At 37.4% G+C, this 16781-nt stretch overlaps 1 protein-coding gene across 5 annotated transcripts in view; it reads right to left on the bottom strand.

The window, feature by feature from the left end:
• Ppp4r3b (protein phosphatase 4 regulatory subunit 3B) overlaps positions 1–15557 on the bottom strand; it is a 63416-nt gene extending 47859 nt beyond the window's left edge. For 4 of the 5 annotated variants that reach the window (XM_005322024.5, XM_040271355.2, XM_040271357.2 and 1 more), the window contains exons 1-3: positions 14933–15555; positions 13363–13418; positions 2856–2954 (exon numbers count right to left, since the gene is read on the bottom strand). In XM_005322024.5, the coding sequence (XP_005322081.1) occupies positions 2856–2954; positions 13363–13418; positions 14933–15074 (297 nt within the window). In that variant the 5' untranslated portion in view covers positions 15075–15555. Of the gene's footprint in view, positions 1–2855; positions 2955–13362; positions 13419–14932 lie in introns of all 5 variants that reach the window. The other variant, XM_013357190.4, reaches the window with a different exon arrangement.
• Positions 15558–16781: the final 1224 nt, after the last annotated feature.

Below are 16781 nucleotides of genomic sequence, written 5' to 3'. Positions count from 1 at the left end.
AATAGTAACTGAGGGCAAAGGAATTAATAAATGGGTAATTCAACAAAAGAAATCCAATGTTAATAATTGTGTCTCAAGAAAGGTTCAGAGCAAGATGATAGGATCTCCTAGCTCAATTACAACAGATGCCTAGAATGGTGAAATCTTATGTCTTCCAAGATCATCTCTGCTCTTAGAACCTGATATAGGTGAATGGAAGCCTGTAAACTCTGATGAATGACATCTCTGACATTTTATCATATAATATTATGATGAACTGGACTGTTAATGACTAAAGTCTAGTATATGCTAGTATCTATTAATTCTTACTTTTCAGGTTATATCTACTACCATACTATGATATGCATAACACTGGTACGGCTGATTAAACTACTTTTATGTATGTGCATAAATCTTATAACAATATTGATTATGTATTAAGTCAATTGACAAATGGGAGTTAAGCTTCCTGAGGATATGATGCCAACAGAAAATGACTAGCCTGAGGAAGAACTGGATTTTATTAACTACTGGCTAAGATCTATGCTAAACAGTTCTGTACAAATTTATCAAAATGTATAAATTACAGTAGATCAAGAAGGGAAATGAATAATCATATTAGTAAACAAATATAAAAAGTATGTTGTGGCTTTATAAAACAGATGAGCTGTTTCTTCATATCTATCTCTACCTTATACTGGCTCTTTCAAATGACAGGCACATTCACACTCATATTGCTCTGTCATATAAATGATTATATTAGATGTAGATCCTTAGACAGTCATGATCATTTTGATGGGAAAAAACCTTGGCAAAGGGACTGACCTTTCCCAAAGAAAGGTTTGGATCTTGCTCAGCTTCCGAGAGATAATCTTTCTGTACCTGAACTATTCTTTCTAAAGCTGTGACTTGGTTCACCAAGGAACATCAGGCTATTCTGGATATTCTATGCTAATGATATGGTTTATGATAGAAGGTAGTCCACTTTTTGAGGTGTTGAAGACTAAGGTTAGCCATGCTTTTGTGACTGATCCCACTGAAAACCTTGGACACAAATATTTGGGTAAGCTACCCTGGCTGGCAATACTTCATGAGTATTGCCATACCTGGTTGCCGAGAGAAATAAACACTATGTCTATAGGAGAGAAAACTAGAAACTCAAGCCTGGACATAACTTTCCTGGATCCTACTCCACGTATCTTTTTCCATGTGGTAATCTTAATCTGCATCATTTCACTATAATAAATTGTAGCCAGAAGTACATTAGCTTTGATCGGTTCTTACAGTCATTTCAATGAATTATATTGGACCCTGAGAGTGGTTTTAGGGATCTCCCAAACTACCTGAGTAAAAACAGTACAATATACATTTTAGCAAAAAAATTTTAGTACAAATATATTTAGTCTTTAATAGTATATAAATATTCAAAACCACAAATTAAACAGTAAATACTGAGGTGGAGAAGAAGGTATAACCTATATGTTGATCACTGCAAAATATTATCCATCCTATAAATACATGTTATAGTGAATATATCAATCAACATCCTAGTTCTTCACAAGGAGTTTGTCTTCTGCATTATTTTTTTCTTCTTTAAATGTTTACTGAGTACATGTATAGTTACCATGCTGTTAAGACGGAGAGGAAAAGAGAATGAAATAAAACATCACTTTTGTTAGAATTTATAATTTAAGAAGGCTATTCTTATATACTTTCATTAATATTCTGAACAATCTCAAATACATTCTTTCATTTTGTAAATTAGTAATTTAAATAAGTGATTTTTCACTTTTAATGTTTTCTCTATAATATTTTTTATAAATTAGTTCATACCCTTCAGTATGTTTTATTATTTACATGGGTCAGCCCCTGCCCCACTGCACGGAAGAACACATGATCCAAGCTCATCTTAAATCAAGAACAGAAAAGCAAATATTTGTTGCATGCATTGTATATGTCTACAAGTTAAGACTTAATTTCTTAAGTCTTAAGTTAAATCTCATTTTATAGAAAATTTCTCACATGAAATATTCAATACAATCCTCACAGAACACCTGGAAGAGCAAAAAGAAAAAAACAGAAAAACAAAAAAAACAGGACCCTTTCACCATCATCCACAGGTTTAAAGGCAAAACAGTAACAAAAACAATTCTGTTTTTTTTCTATGTATAGTTTATATGAATCACAAAATCTTATTTATTAGTTTTTAATTGTTTATCAGTGGAAACTATGTTTAATATTGTATACTAATAATGCTCTAGCAACATAAGATGCACAGTAAGATACAAGGTAGAAAAGAAACAAAGCAACCATTCCCAGTTAAAAGTTTATTGATTCAGGGCCTCATATCAAATAATTCTTATTTGGAATGGGGAGGCTCACACTACACTTTCTTGAACTATTTTATTAAATTATCTGGCACTGTCATTAGCAGAACCAAGGGAAAAAAATGATTATATTATTATCAGATCCATAAACTAATTCAAAAAACTTAAGTACTAAAAATCATTACAGGCAGGTGCAGTGGTACACATCTATAATCCCAGTGACCCAGGAAATCTCAAGTCTAAGAGCAGCCTCAGTAACTTAGTGATGCCATAAGCAACCAAACCAAGTGAGACCATACCTACCAAAAAAAAAAAAAAAAAAAAAAAAAAAAAGTGGGAGGAGGCTGGAGATATGCTCAGTGATTGAGCACCTCTGGGTTCAATCTCCAGCACCCACCAAATAAACAAACAAACAAATAAATAAAATTTCAGGACTCTGGAGGGATGTAGTTCCGTGATAGAGAACTTGCCTACCAAGGCCTTAAGTTTCAATTCCCAGCGTTGCAAAGAAAAAAACAAAAATTAAAAAAAAAAAAACCCAAAACTTACCTGACAAATTTTTTCCCAGATCTCATCACAGCCAGCTTTTTCCTGAAAACTTAGAGCCAGATCATAGTTCTCAGCTTCTGACCAAACAATTAACGTATCCTGTTGAAAAATAAAAGATTTCTACATCATGATGACAGCAAAGATATGTACAAAGTGTACATAAAGTTGCAGAGAACTGAAACAGAATAGCAATGACAAATGCCATCTGATAAGCACAATTAACCTATACTCAACTGACTTTAGTAATATTCTGGCAGTGAAACAGTACTTTGGTATTCAAAATAACATTGATGAATTTTCTAAAACAAAACAAAAAATACTAAAACAGGTTAGTGGGCTTTGTATGTTACCAAGATAAAACTTAAACGGATTAGTTATTCTTGGCTAAAGTTGTAATGTAGACAATTCTAACCATCTACTTTCTATTGTTTCCAGAAAGTCAGCTGCTCTATTCACTAATGGCCTACATGTAGTTTGCTCCTCCTTTTTAGCTAGTTGTCAACTAGTTAAAATTATGCTGACAAAAGCCAACTATACTGGTGCATGCCTGTAATTCCATTGACTTGGGAGGTTGAAAGGAGGATCACAAATTCAAGGTCAGTATCATCAATTTAGCAAGGTCCTAAGCAACTTAATAAGACCCTGTCTCAAAATAAAAAAAATGAAAGGCTGGAGATGCAACTCAGTGGTGAAGCACTTCTGGGTTAAATCCTTAGTACCCACCCACCCCCACCAAAAAAAGTATGCCAACTAATACCTGAAAAATGTTAATGTTTAACTCTACTTTTGGCTTTTTTTTTTAATTGGGAAAAGCCTTTAAGACCTTAAACAATCTAATGGTGAAATGAAATCACTAATTCTACCTACAGATACTACCAAGAGCACCCACTGATCTGGCAGCTTAGGTTGTAGAAAAATTAACCCAAGGTTTAGCTTAAGTGCCTTACTACAATGTCTTCTTACATCATATTAAAAAGATTGCACCTTTAAATACAGGTTGTCAACCACTATGTTAGAAACTAAGGTTTGGATTTAAATGAAAACACATACAAAAATCACATTTAAATACTAAAGTCACTATGCAATACTCAAATATTTCAGGATTCATAGTAAAACTAAAAATTTTGGGTAGTTGTAGATGGACAGAATGCCTTTATTTATTTTTTTTATGTGGGGCTGAGAATCGAACCCACATGCTAGGCAAGCACTCTGCCACTGAGCTAATAAAGCCCAGTCCCTCATAGTAAAATTTAATAGAGCTACAATGCTGATTTTAAAAATAAACATGAACTGAACATGATGATGAAAAACCTATAATCCCAGCAGGTTGGGAGGCTGAGGCAGGAGGATTGCAGGTTCAAAGCCAGCCTCAGAAACTTAATGAAGCTCTAAGCAACCTATCTCCAAATAAAATATAAAAAAGGGTTGAGATGTGGCTCAGTGGTTAAGTATCCCTGGGTCCAATTCCTGGCACACACATGCACACACAAACAAAAGGCAAACAAACAAACAAATGCAAAAGTGGGCTGGGGGATATAGCTCAGTTAGTAGAGTGCTTGCCTTGCAAGTTCAATCCCCAGCACCACAAAAACAAATACACAAACAATAACAACAACCCAAAACCAACCAAAACCCCAAAACCAACCAAAAAACCCCCCAAAACAAAAGAAACAAACCAAACCATGAACTTAGTTATACCTCCACCAAAAATATAATCTAAAAAATACCTTATATTTAATAATTGTTCATCTGACCAGTACTTTTAAATATTATGGCCTGATGTTAAGAAATGTAAAACTAGGGATGGGGATGTGGCTCAAGTGGTAAGGTGCTTGCCTGGCATGCGCGGGGCGTTGGATTTGATCCTTAGCACCATATAAAAATAAAATAAAGATGTTGTGTCCACCGAAAACTGAACAATAAATATTAAAAAATTCTCTCTCTTTAAAAGAAAAAAAGAAAGAAAGAAATGTAAAACTAGCTGGACACAGTGGCACTTATTTGCAGTGTCAGTGATTTGTGAGGCTGAGTCAGGAGGACAAGTTCAAGGCCAGCCTCACCAACTTTGGGAGAACCTAAGCAACTTGGTGAGACCCTGAGTCAAAAAAAAGAGGGAGGATAGCCCAGTGTCAAAATGCTGCAGGGTTCAATCACCAACACCCAAAACAAAAAACAAAATAAAATTTAAAAGGGCTGGGAATTAGGTCAATGGTAGAGCACTTGATTAGCATGGGCGAGGCCCTGGGGTTCGATACTGCAAAACAAAAGAAAAAACTAGAAATGAGCCCCAGATTAATAAAGACAAAGCCTTGAAAATGAAAATATTGGTACTTTTTGGCTCTAACCACTAACCAGTACATGAAAAATATCCCTTAATTAATCCAGGCCTCAGATTAATACTTCTTATGTGCATATAATCAGGTAAGAATAAATAGAAATCTGTGTTACCACCAAAGTTATCTACTCAAAAGTTTTTATCAGTTGCTCTCAACATCTATGTAAGAGTTTTTCAAACCTTTCTGAAAACCTCTAAAACCATTTTTATAAACAAAATTTTACTAAGAACACACACACACACACACACACACAGGTGTGTGTGTGTGTGTGTTTATGGCACCACCTCCTCAGTCTCTAAGGGGAATACTTAAAATAACTAAAATACATAAAATGGAAATAAAAGGCTTAAAGATAAAATAAGCAAAATTTTTAAATGTTTCAATTACACTGACTCCACATTAACAGACCGCATTTAAGACCCAATATGTACTTAGGGTATAATATACTCATAAAATGACAGCAGATATATATTTATATTTAAAAACAATCCTTTATGCTGGGTGCAGTGGTACATGCTTCTAATCCCAGAAATTCAGGAAGCTGAACATAGAATTACAAGTATGAGGCCAGCCTTAGCAACTTAGCAAGACCCTGGCTCAAAAAACAAAAAGGTGTGGGGAAAGGTACACTTATACATTGCTGGTGGGTCTGCAAATTGGTACAACCACCTGGAAAACAGTATGGAGATTCCTCAGAAAACTTAGAATGGAACACCATTTGACCCAATTATCCCATTCCCCCCCCCCATATAACCAAAGGACTTAAAATCAGCATACTACAGTGACTCTGCCACATCAACATTTATAGCAGCTCAACTCAAAATAGCTAAGCTATAGAACCAACCTAGGTGCCCTCAACAGATGAATGGATAAAGAAAATGTGGTACATATACACAATGGACTTTCTCTCAGCCATTAAAAAAAAGAAAGAAAAAGAAAGAAATTATGGCATTTGCTGGCAAGTGGATGGAACAAGAGACTATCATGCTAAGTGAAATAAGTAACTCCCACAAAACCAAAGTCTGAATGTTCCTTCTCTCTGATAAGTAGGGGCTGACTTACAATGGGGGGGAGGGGGTGTGCCGAAGTCTGGCTGGGCACAAAAATAACTGAGCCTCCACCAGGCACTTGTAGGTTCAAACAGGAACTACTTTTTTTGCCCCAACTCTCACCCACACTCCATGCCCGCTTCCAGGAATACCACACACCAACCGGAACTCCCTCTACTGGACCTTCACCAACCAACAAAAACTCTCTAGGAATCCCTGCTAGAGCTCAACCAGAACTCAACAGGAACTCAAAAGTAGCAGGCGCCTGAGGCATCAGGAGCCGCCCTATTGGCGGACAGCAGGGGTCTAATATACAACTGAATACACAGCCTGTTTCAATCCAGCATCATCCAGTCACAGCAATTACACACAGCTTAACTTCTTAATGGCTCACTGGCATCACCTATTTCTGGCAAAATGCCAGGGGCCATTCCGACTACGGCTCTCAACATGGGTAGGGGCATGGGAATTCACTGGATTGGACCTGCCAGAGTGGGGGGAAGAGAGAGGGATGGGAATGGGAAAGACAGTAGAATGAATTGGACATAATGTTCCTATGCTTATATATGAGTATACAATCAGTGTAACTCCACATCATGTATAACCACAAAAATGGTAAGTTATACTCCATGTATATATGATATGTCAAAATACATCCTACTGTCATGCCTAACTAAAAATAATAAAAAAAGTTTTTAAAAGGGCTGGGAATATAGCTTAGTGGTTAAGTACACTGGGTCAGATTCCCAATACCATAAATCTAATATCCTTTAAACCTTTTAGGAGTGGCAAAGCTCTTGTCACGGGTTATCAGATCATTATCATCATCTCTATTTTGTCACACAGCTCACAGCTAACACTAAAAGTGTAAATATCAGTCTGGACCATTATTGTCTTCATTTGTATGTACTGTTTCAGTCTTTTTTCCATTTTGTTGGGGTTAGAATAGTTGGACTACAATAATTTGTACCTACTGAACAAAGTAGGTACAACACATTTTTCATCAGAGCTAGTTTTTTCTTGGAATATCATATTTTTGACATGACCACCTGCTTAATAAACATTAATAAAACTCAGTTATTTTCTTTTGATAAAATATGGGAAAAGAAGGTTTCTTCTTCTTGATGTCAGAGATTGAACCCAGAGGCGCTTAATTGCTGAGCTACATCCCCAGGCCTTTTTTAATATCTTAATCAGAGACAGGGTCTCCCTGAGTTGCTTAGGGCCTTCCAAGTTGCTGAGGCTGGCTTTGAACTTGAGATCCTCTTGCCCTAGCCTTCTGAGTTGCTGGTATTACAGACCTGTGCCACTAAGCCTGGCAGGAGATTTTTTTCTTAATTCCTTCATATTGTATATTTCATTTCGATATCACTAGTACTACAAAATGGAATTCATAGCCCTTCTTAGACACTTTATATTAAGGCTCTAACCACCTTCTGAAAGAAAGTACAGCTGGGCAGTGGTGTTGCACACCTGTAATCCCAGTGACTCAGAAGGCTGAGGCAGGAGGATCATAAGTTCAAAGCAGCCTCAGCAATTTAGTGAGTTCTAAACAACGCTGTGAGACTCTGTCTCAAAATAAAAAAAGCGCTGGGGATGTGGTTCAGTGGTTAAACACCTCTGGGTTCAATCACCCCTGGTACCAAAAAAAAAAAAAAAAAAAAAAAAAGTCAATCTGGATTAGGACCTGAGTACTATTCTCAGCTTCACTGTTGACTATTTCTGTGGCTTTTGGCAAATAATTTAAACTCTTTTATCTTTCCTGAGAGGAAAATCCTGCCTACATCAAGAATGTAATTATCATGAACACAGTTCTTTTACTGAATTATTATGTCTAGGCCCTGTGCTAAACCATTTTTCATATGTTAACTTGTACCTAGGTAGCTTTAAAAGATAAGGTTCAGAGAAAAAAATTGTTCTAAATCACATAGCTAAAAATTTTCCTCATTCTCTAATCTTTCCAACTATGTATCCTTCCACTTTATTGTGTATTCATTCTTCCTGCTTACAAAGGTCTAATCCATCAGCATGCCCTGTCAATTCCATCCTCAAAATATATCTCAAATCTTTCTGCCTTTAAATACCTTCACCACCACCATATTCAGTCACACATTATTTTTCACTTGGACTACGCAATGATTTCTCAACTAGTCTCTCATTTATTGCTTCTTTCCAATTCCACAGACTTGATATTAAGATTTTCAATTATGTCACTCCTCTACTTAAATTCTTCAAAAGCTTTCAAATTTAATATAAAAAAAATCCAAACTAGAGCTAGGTACAGTGGTGCACATCTGCAAACCCCAGACACTCAGAAAGCTGAGGCAGGAGGATCACAGTTTGATACCCTTCTGGGCAACTTAGTCCCTGTTTCAAAAAAAAAAAAAAAAACAAAAAACAAAACAAACTAGAGAGTGACCACAAGCAAAACTCAACCAAGTATTATTGGATCAATGAGTAAATGTAGATAGTTCAACAAGGCTTAGTTTTAAATTCTGTTTTTAGTTTATATTTACTCCCTCAAAGGAGGTGCCCTCTTGCAGCTAAAAATTGATGATTTTTAAATTAGAACCTCTTTTCCTAAGCTACCCTACCACTAGTCCCAGATGTCATTTATAAATTTTCCCTTTATTATTTTTTTAATTACCACTTCAAAGTTTAATGAAAAATAGCAAGACACAGGACAGTATATTGTATGCTTTTATTTAAGGGAGAATCTATGTATGATTGTGTGCATTTCTGTTTACATGTTCAAACTTCAAGGAAAAGAGATATGTGTGTATATACATATACAACACACACACAAACTCAAGTGGTAATACTGGTGGCTTGCAGTTTTTTGAGATAAAGTCTCCCTAAATTGTCCAGGCTGACCTCAAACTTGTTAGCCACTGCGATTATAGGTGTGTACCCAGCATGTGGGTGGCCTTTAACAAAGAAATTATATGGATAGAGGAGATTTTCTTATATACATTTTGAAGCCTCAACAACTGAAGAGGCTTAGTCAGGAGAATAACAAGTTGGTGGGCAGCCTCAGCAATTTAGCAAGGACCTACACAAATTAATAAGACCCTGTCTCAAAAAGTAAAAAAGGAGTGGGGATATAGCTTAGTGGTAAAGCACCCCTCAGTTCAATCCCCAGTACCTTCCTCCCTCCAGAAAAAAATTTTTAATTTTAACCATGTATTACATAGTCAAAATAGTTCCCCCCTTCCAAACAAACAAGCCTCAAAATGAATAATTAATGTAAGCCTGCTCAACTTCCCATTTTCTTCCAATTTTTCTGGTCCCAAAGACTCAAACACAAGATAGAATCAAATTCTATCTTGTTCATATTAAAAAATTCACCAAATCTTCTAGCACTTTAAGGAAAATATACTGGATCTCTATCCCCTTTTTTTCATAAATCATACTTTCATGTATTTTAATTATTGCAAAAGGTCTTGCTACCAAAACCTCTTCTGCTCTGCCTACCCATTTTATTATTCACAACATTATCACACTGTTTTCCTTAAACACAGTATTATTTTCATTATCTTATGCTCTTAGAAGAACCTATAGTGGCTAGGTATGGCACAATACATCTGTAACACCAGCTATTCAGTATGTGAAAATGAGTCAAGTTCAAGGCCTGTTTGGGCAACTTAGGGAGACCTTCTGTGGGAGGGAGAGGGGAGGTTGGGGATGTAGGTCAGTTATACAGCACTCCTGGGGTCAATTCCCAAATCACAGCAGCAGCAACAACAAACCCCAGCCCAATGGTTGCCCCCTGCCCCTCAAAGCAAACTAAGCTCTCAAAAAACTTATGCCTTTTATAGCAGGTGCTCTAATTCCTTCCATCACAGTTCCTTCAGCAATAACCACCATTAAGACTGAAATTTTTCTGATTCTAGCTTATATCAATCCATCCCATCTCTAATTTTCTACTGCCCAAAGCTATAAAATATAAGTTTACTGTTTATAACATTTTATGTTGACACATACCTGTTATACAACCCTAGTTAAGACTCAACCTTTCTGTACATTAGCTGCCTCTCCATGAAATCTTTTTGAGGGATGGGTTAAAATATTTTACTAGCAATATTATCATCATTCTGCAATTGTTTCATTTTTGATATTTGCCAATAAAACTGAGGTGAGGATTTCCTTCTACCCCCTTCCTAACCCTAACACACAACTATGTTAAATATAATAAGTAAACTTACATTCTTATGACTCTGCTTTCCATTTTGACAAGATCAGTGGAACTGATTTCAAATAACTTAAAAATTTTGACACACATCAGGCACTTTTTTTTCATGCTGTATTATATAATCATTCTTTCCCCAATGTGTTTAAAAACACAACAAAGTACATTCCCTTCTCATTAACTTCTTCAGTATTACACACAGTAAGGAAGAAAGCAATGAGAATGATATTCAGTATTTGACATTCAACAACCTGAATTTATTTAATATGTTTAAATGTAGCAAATCTCCTACAAATACTCCATTCACTCACTAAGTTTTTAATTAGAACTCCCTAATGAATAATCCACTTTATGTAAATTTTGGAAATACTTTTCTAGATTAAATTACTGAAAAACTCAAAGGATGACGTTTAAAAATTAATTTTCATGAATAAAAAATACTAATGTATTTGGAAATCTCAATTTGTATACTTGTAAAAAATGCAAACCAAATTTAAGATTTTGGTGAAAATACGAGAAACCACATCTACTACAACGAAACTAAATTTAACACTTAATTCTTTTAGTAAAGTGCATTTGATTTAAGTAAAAATAAAGAAAATAAAAAACCAGGTTACTCCACTTGCAGGTTTTTCATTCCTATACAAAGTTTTTCCATACCAAAGAATTCCCTGATGAATTTTAATGTTATATAGTAAAAGCAAACTACAAAGCAAAACAAAATAAAAACTAGCATTGAGAGGTGGTGTGCTCCTGTAACCCTAGCAACGCAGGAGGCTGAGGCAGGAAGATCGCAAGTTTGAGGCCAGCCTCAGCAACCTAGTAAGACCCTGTCTCAAAATAAAAAATAAAAAGGGCTAAGGATGTGGCTCAGTGGTTTAGTACCTCAAAGTTCAATCCACAGTACCAAAAAATTGTGGGGAGGGGAGAAGGGTTTGAGATATACAGCTCAGTGGTAACATGTGTGAAGATCTGTGGAAAAAAAATGCTCAAGATATGGTAAACATGTTCATGTATTCATGACAAATGTTTAATTTGATTTGTCACCAAAAAAAGATATATGACATTTTCTAAGTAGAGGAAAAAGCTATTAATTGAATACTAAGAATTTTAAAATATTTTGAAGAACTAATTATATATGAAAGTTTTTAACAGTAAAACTTTTCATTAGTTGTGCAACAGACATAATTTTAGTCCCTTTACTGTTAAGTATTTGTTTCTGGGAATCCACATTTTCAGATATCTTGAAGAAAGTACTTGATGCTGTAAATGTAATTCTAAAATAATTTCTCTTTTCCTTAAAAAAATAAATCTCTGCCATAATAATTTTATATACTATACATGCAAAATGAAAATAATCTAAATGTTTGGTGGGTGTATATCACATATTAGAATTCAATAGTGTGGGCTGGGGTTGTGGCTCAGTGGTAGAGTGCTTGCCTGGCCATGTATGAGGCATTAGGTTTGATTCTCAGCACCACATATAAATAAATAAAATAAAGGTCTACCAACAACTAAACAAAAACCAAACAAACAAAAGAACACAATAGTGTCTTAAAAAAAAAAAACCCAAATATATCTACATTACTAACACATAGAAATCTTCAAAATAAATGAGTGGAAAAAAAATGCAAGTTGCAGAGTACATGTAAGAATATATGACAATTGTATAAAGTTAAAAAAAAACATAGAAGGGGCTGGGGATGTGGCTCAAGCGGTAGCACGCTCGCCTGGCATGCGTGCGGCCCGGGTTCGATCCTCAGCACCACATACAAACAAAGATGTTGTGTCCACCGAAAACTAAGAAAAAATAAATAAATATTAAAAAAAAAACATAGAAGACTACATACAATCTTTGGATATGTATATATACAGAAAAGGTATAAAATCATCTACAAAAAAGAATATACATCAACTTTAGAATAGGGTTATCTACAGGGAAGTAGAGAATGGATAGAATGGGATGGACACAAAGTGGGCTTTAACTCTACCCATAATGTTGAACATTATAAAAAGATTTGAAACAGATATGGCCTATCTTTTTTAAACTGGGAATTGAACCCAGGGGTACTTTTTCACTAAGATACAATCTCAGCCCCCACCCCCCCTTTTTTAATTTTCTACATCACATAGGGCCTCATTAAATTGATGAGGCTGGCAACTTTCCTGGCCTCAGCCTTCTAAGTTGCTGGGATTACAGAGTATGTCCCATTATGCCTGGCAAATATGGCATAATGTTAACATTATTAAATCTAGTGGTGTTACAGATATCCATTATAATATTCTCTTTACTTTCCAATTATGATACATTTCTCATAATAAAAATTAAACACATTCACACAAAAAACTTTAATCACTGCTACCATTTTCAGATTAAATAATTAGGCACCTTAAAACACAGCACAAGTTTTCTTTCCCAAAATAAGACAATAAATGTACATGGGAAATCTATAAAACTGGCAATGTACATGCCCATACAGTACCCACTGATTATTAAAAATATACAACAATCAGAGATCAGTACTTACATGCTTCTACTTCAAAAACTTTTACCTGAGTTAAAAGATTTAATTCCCACTAGAAACAGACTTCCCTTCAAATTTTCTTTTATGCTATTTCCTTCAATCAAAGTGATTCTGAATAAAAGGTTTAGTGTACCAGGTATAAGAGAGATCCAGCTTACTGCAGTTAAGTCTAATGAATACATTGTATACTAATATTAACAAAACAGTGGCTCAATTTAATAATTAAATTATTGACAGTACAAAACCCTCCAATTTTCAGTATGAACCTGTCAACATGGAAGGGAATCACACATGGTCTCTTTGTTTACGGAACATTTTTCCTTGTCAGGAAAGCATTCCCATCTTTGTCAGATTAATATTTCCTTGGTGACAGATTAAGTCTTTCAAATTAAAAAAACAACTACTTGCCTGTTGTTTCTGATATGCAGTGTTTGGATTTATCTTTGATTCTAAGAGTAGTGATCCTGAAAGATAAAAAATAAGTCTCAAATTATAAAACTGTGAATAAAAAACTAACACATTAAAACATTAATAACAACAAGCAGGACACTGTGGTGCAGGCCTGTAATTCCAGCGGCTAGGGAGGCTGAGACTGGAGGATCTCAAGCCAGCCTCAACAAAAGCAAGGTGCTAAGCAACTCATTGAAACCCTGTCTCTAAATAAAATACAAAATAGGGCTGGGGATGTGGCTCGGTGGTTGAGTGCCCCTGAGTACAACCCCCCCCCCAAAGAAACCAACTAAACAAATAAAAAAAAATTAACAACAAAAAAATCTTTTCAGGGCAGAGGTTGCAGGCAAGTGGTACAGCACTTGCCTAATATGAGCAAGGCCCCGTGTTTAATCCCTAGTACTACATAAAACACAAAAATCCCAAAGTGATCATGTCTTTCCACTCTGCTGAACACCTTAAGTAATTTCTCTCCAAATATATGCTTCATTATTTAATTTACACTATTTCATTGTATCCCCACCTACTCCTAAAGGAAAAAAAAATCCATCTAAAACTAACACCCAGACCAAGAAGATGAGGAGATGGGATGATTATTTAAGTTTCAATGAAATGAAAATTTTAAGGTCAAAATGACCATTTGAAATCAAACTTTTAATAAAAAAGTTGCTTTTACTGTATTTCCAATTTAACAAGACAAATTACGAGGGACCACGACCAACATCTGTAAGTATTCAGTATACAAATTAGTGTTGCATTTATCTTTTTCCTAACCCTAAGAACAAAAGAATGCCTTGTAATATAGAAATAAATGCCCTTGACTGTTTAGCTATATATTTTATAATTTAAAAATACTTCACATGACTCGTATCATCAATCAAAGAAATAGAGGAGTTTACAATCTGCTTTGGTGTCCTTGCTGAGATTGTGATGTATCCACTTTTTCATAGCACCCTCTACAAAAGCAGCCCGGAGGAATCCCAGACTAAAGATGTATGTGTTTGTGCATGCACATGTATCGTGGCAACGAATCTGCAATAACCCCAGGAAAAGGAGCCTTCTGGTTTTCCCCCGCACCTGTCGACTGTAGCAACGAAACCGGTTGCTTAAATTTAGTGTTAAAAAAAAAAAAGAAAAATTAAAAGGTACTCATAAAAGTTTCGCTAAATCTTTTGTACAAGACACATAATGGATAAGAATATAACTGATGGAGGTGTCAGCTCCCCAGGGTAGGCAGATCACTATCGCTTCTCTCAGTACTACCTCCCACTCTCTCTCTAAAACCTCTTCAAAGGAGGAACTGGAGAGGAAGGGGTCAAATCCTTAATAGGGACGGGAGGCGGGGGAACGGAGAATCTGCGTCTGACCGAGGGTAAATCCAGGCAAAGTAGTTTGTTTTTACCATATGAGCAGACTCGACACCAATCGCTGTCCCAAGAGATGATAATAGGAGTAACCAGGCTTAGGGCCTAAACCTCGGGCTGCACCCCAACGGAAGAGGCTTATTCTAGGGTCCCAATAACCTTACCGTCGGACTCTGCCCGAACCAGCAGCGACATCCCCTTGAGTTCCTCCACATAAGTGGAGGAGACGTGCCCGGTGCCTCGGTCGTCCCATTGCCGGTCTTCGTTCAGGGTATAAACCTTCACTCGTCGCCGTGTATCCGACATGGTGGCTGCTGTCCCCACTGCTCCGCCCGCCGCCTCCTCGCTCACCTCTTCCGCGACCCTCACTCTTGAGAGACAGTAGTGGCGGCGGCGGCGGCGGCGGCGGCGGTGGTGGTGGTGGCAGCGGCGGCGGCGGCGGCTCTGGAGAGGCCCCAGTTCACCATGGCTCCAGAGGTTCAGCCGCGAAAAGGGTTGACAAGAGCCACTGAGACCCCTCCACTCGGAGTCCCCGTTATCTCTTACTTCAGCCCCGCACACCTCCACCCTCCCGTCCCTTTGCCCCCCAGAGCTCGCTCGCTCTCCCACCGCCGCCGCCGCCGCGGTAACTACTACAGATCCGCCATCTTGTAACCCGATTCTCTCTGCCTTTCTCTTCCTCCTACAGCAGGCTCGCACGGGCTGTCCTAGCAGGGGCTACGGCGGCCGACGAGTGCAAGGCAAGGACTCCTCCGCACACGCTTCCCGGGCCCGAACGCTTGGCGCTATCGCGAGGAGGGGTGTGCCTGGGGTGGGAGGGGCTATGTAGGCCTTCCTTCACTTCCGGCCCCTCCACTTGCGCGAGATCTCGGTTGGACGGGAGGTTCCCGCGAACTCCGCGACTCCTCCGGCGCTGAGATTTGTTTGTGCGGCGCGTGATAGCCAGGTGTGGCTCGGGATTGGTAGGACTGGTACTGGCACGCGAGCTCACAGATCCAGTTTTGAGGAAAAGTGAAGCCAGCTTGAGAAGTACATGTCCTTGAACAGGACTAACCCGAAGCAAAAAAGGAAAGAGACGTGCTTGCAATCCTTAGTGGAAATTCGCCGTCAGCCAGAGACAAAATTTAAACTTTTTTTCTTGTGTAGACGAAGGAACGTGGAGCGCTTTCAGCCTAACTAAAACTCATTATATAATAATTTATTACAGTTGAGCCTCGGTCCAGGAAATGTTATATGGATACCAGTTCTTTAGGAGATTTTTATGTCCTACACAAGTGTTGACAGTTTCCTATTTCCCGCCAATGCCTTTTACCATTAGTTGGCCATTTGAAAAGCAACGTTTCCGCTTCATGAAAATACAGTAGGTTATGTTACCTCGAAAAATAAATCTGTAGATAAGGGGAGTGGCGGGGAGCTACCTTCTTAACCCATCAGAGAATACTGGATACCTTCGAGTCTCTCCTGCGGGCATTTCCTGAGTTTTCTGTCTTGCGCACTGAATAAGCGAAGAACGAATTCTCTTGGCATTCATATTGTCATACATTGTGTAGTGGATACAGGTGACTCACTGGGTCTTAGTACATGTCGCTTATTAAGTCCCTTTGTTATCTAACACGGTCTTTAGAACCCTTTATCCCGAATGATGAAAACCGAGGTGCAGACCTTGACCCTGTAGTGCATTTTGGGAGTTCTAGTCATCATTTATCAATGGTCTTGTCAAAACGTGCTCATGTTTTGACCAGATTACTTATTACTTATGTGTGAGTACACTAAAAAGTGAGACAGTGCCTTAAACAGAAAAGTCGCCTGGAAAAAATTAAATTCTAATTTGAAAACCAGGATTCAGCTTGTCGTTGTGGCACATGCCAATTATCCCAGTGACTAAGGAAGATTAAAATAGGAGGATCCACGTTCCAGGCCAACTTTAGCAATTAAGCGAACTTAGTAGGTCTCTCTCAAAAAAGTAAAAAAAGAAGTGGACTGGGGATGTAGCTTAGCTGTAAAGAGTCCCTG

This window comes from Ictidomys tridecemlineatus, chromosome 12 (assembly GCF_052094955.1).
Source record: "Ictidomys tridecemlineatus isolate mIctTri1 chromosome 12, mIctTri1.hap1, whole genome shotgun sequence".
Classification (NCBI taxonomy): domain Eukaryota; kingdom Metazoa; phylum Chordata; class Mammalia; order Rodentia; family Sciuridae; genus Ictidomys; species Ictidomys tridecemlineatus.
This window is presented reverse-complemented; position numbering and strand designations above follow the sequence as displayed.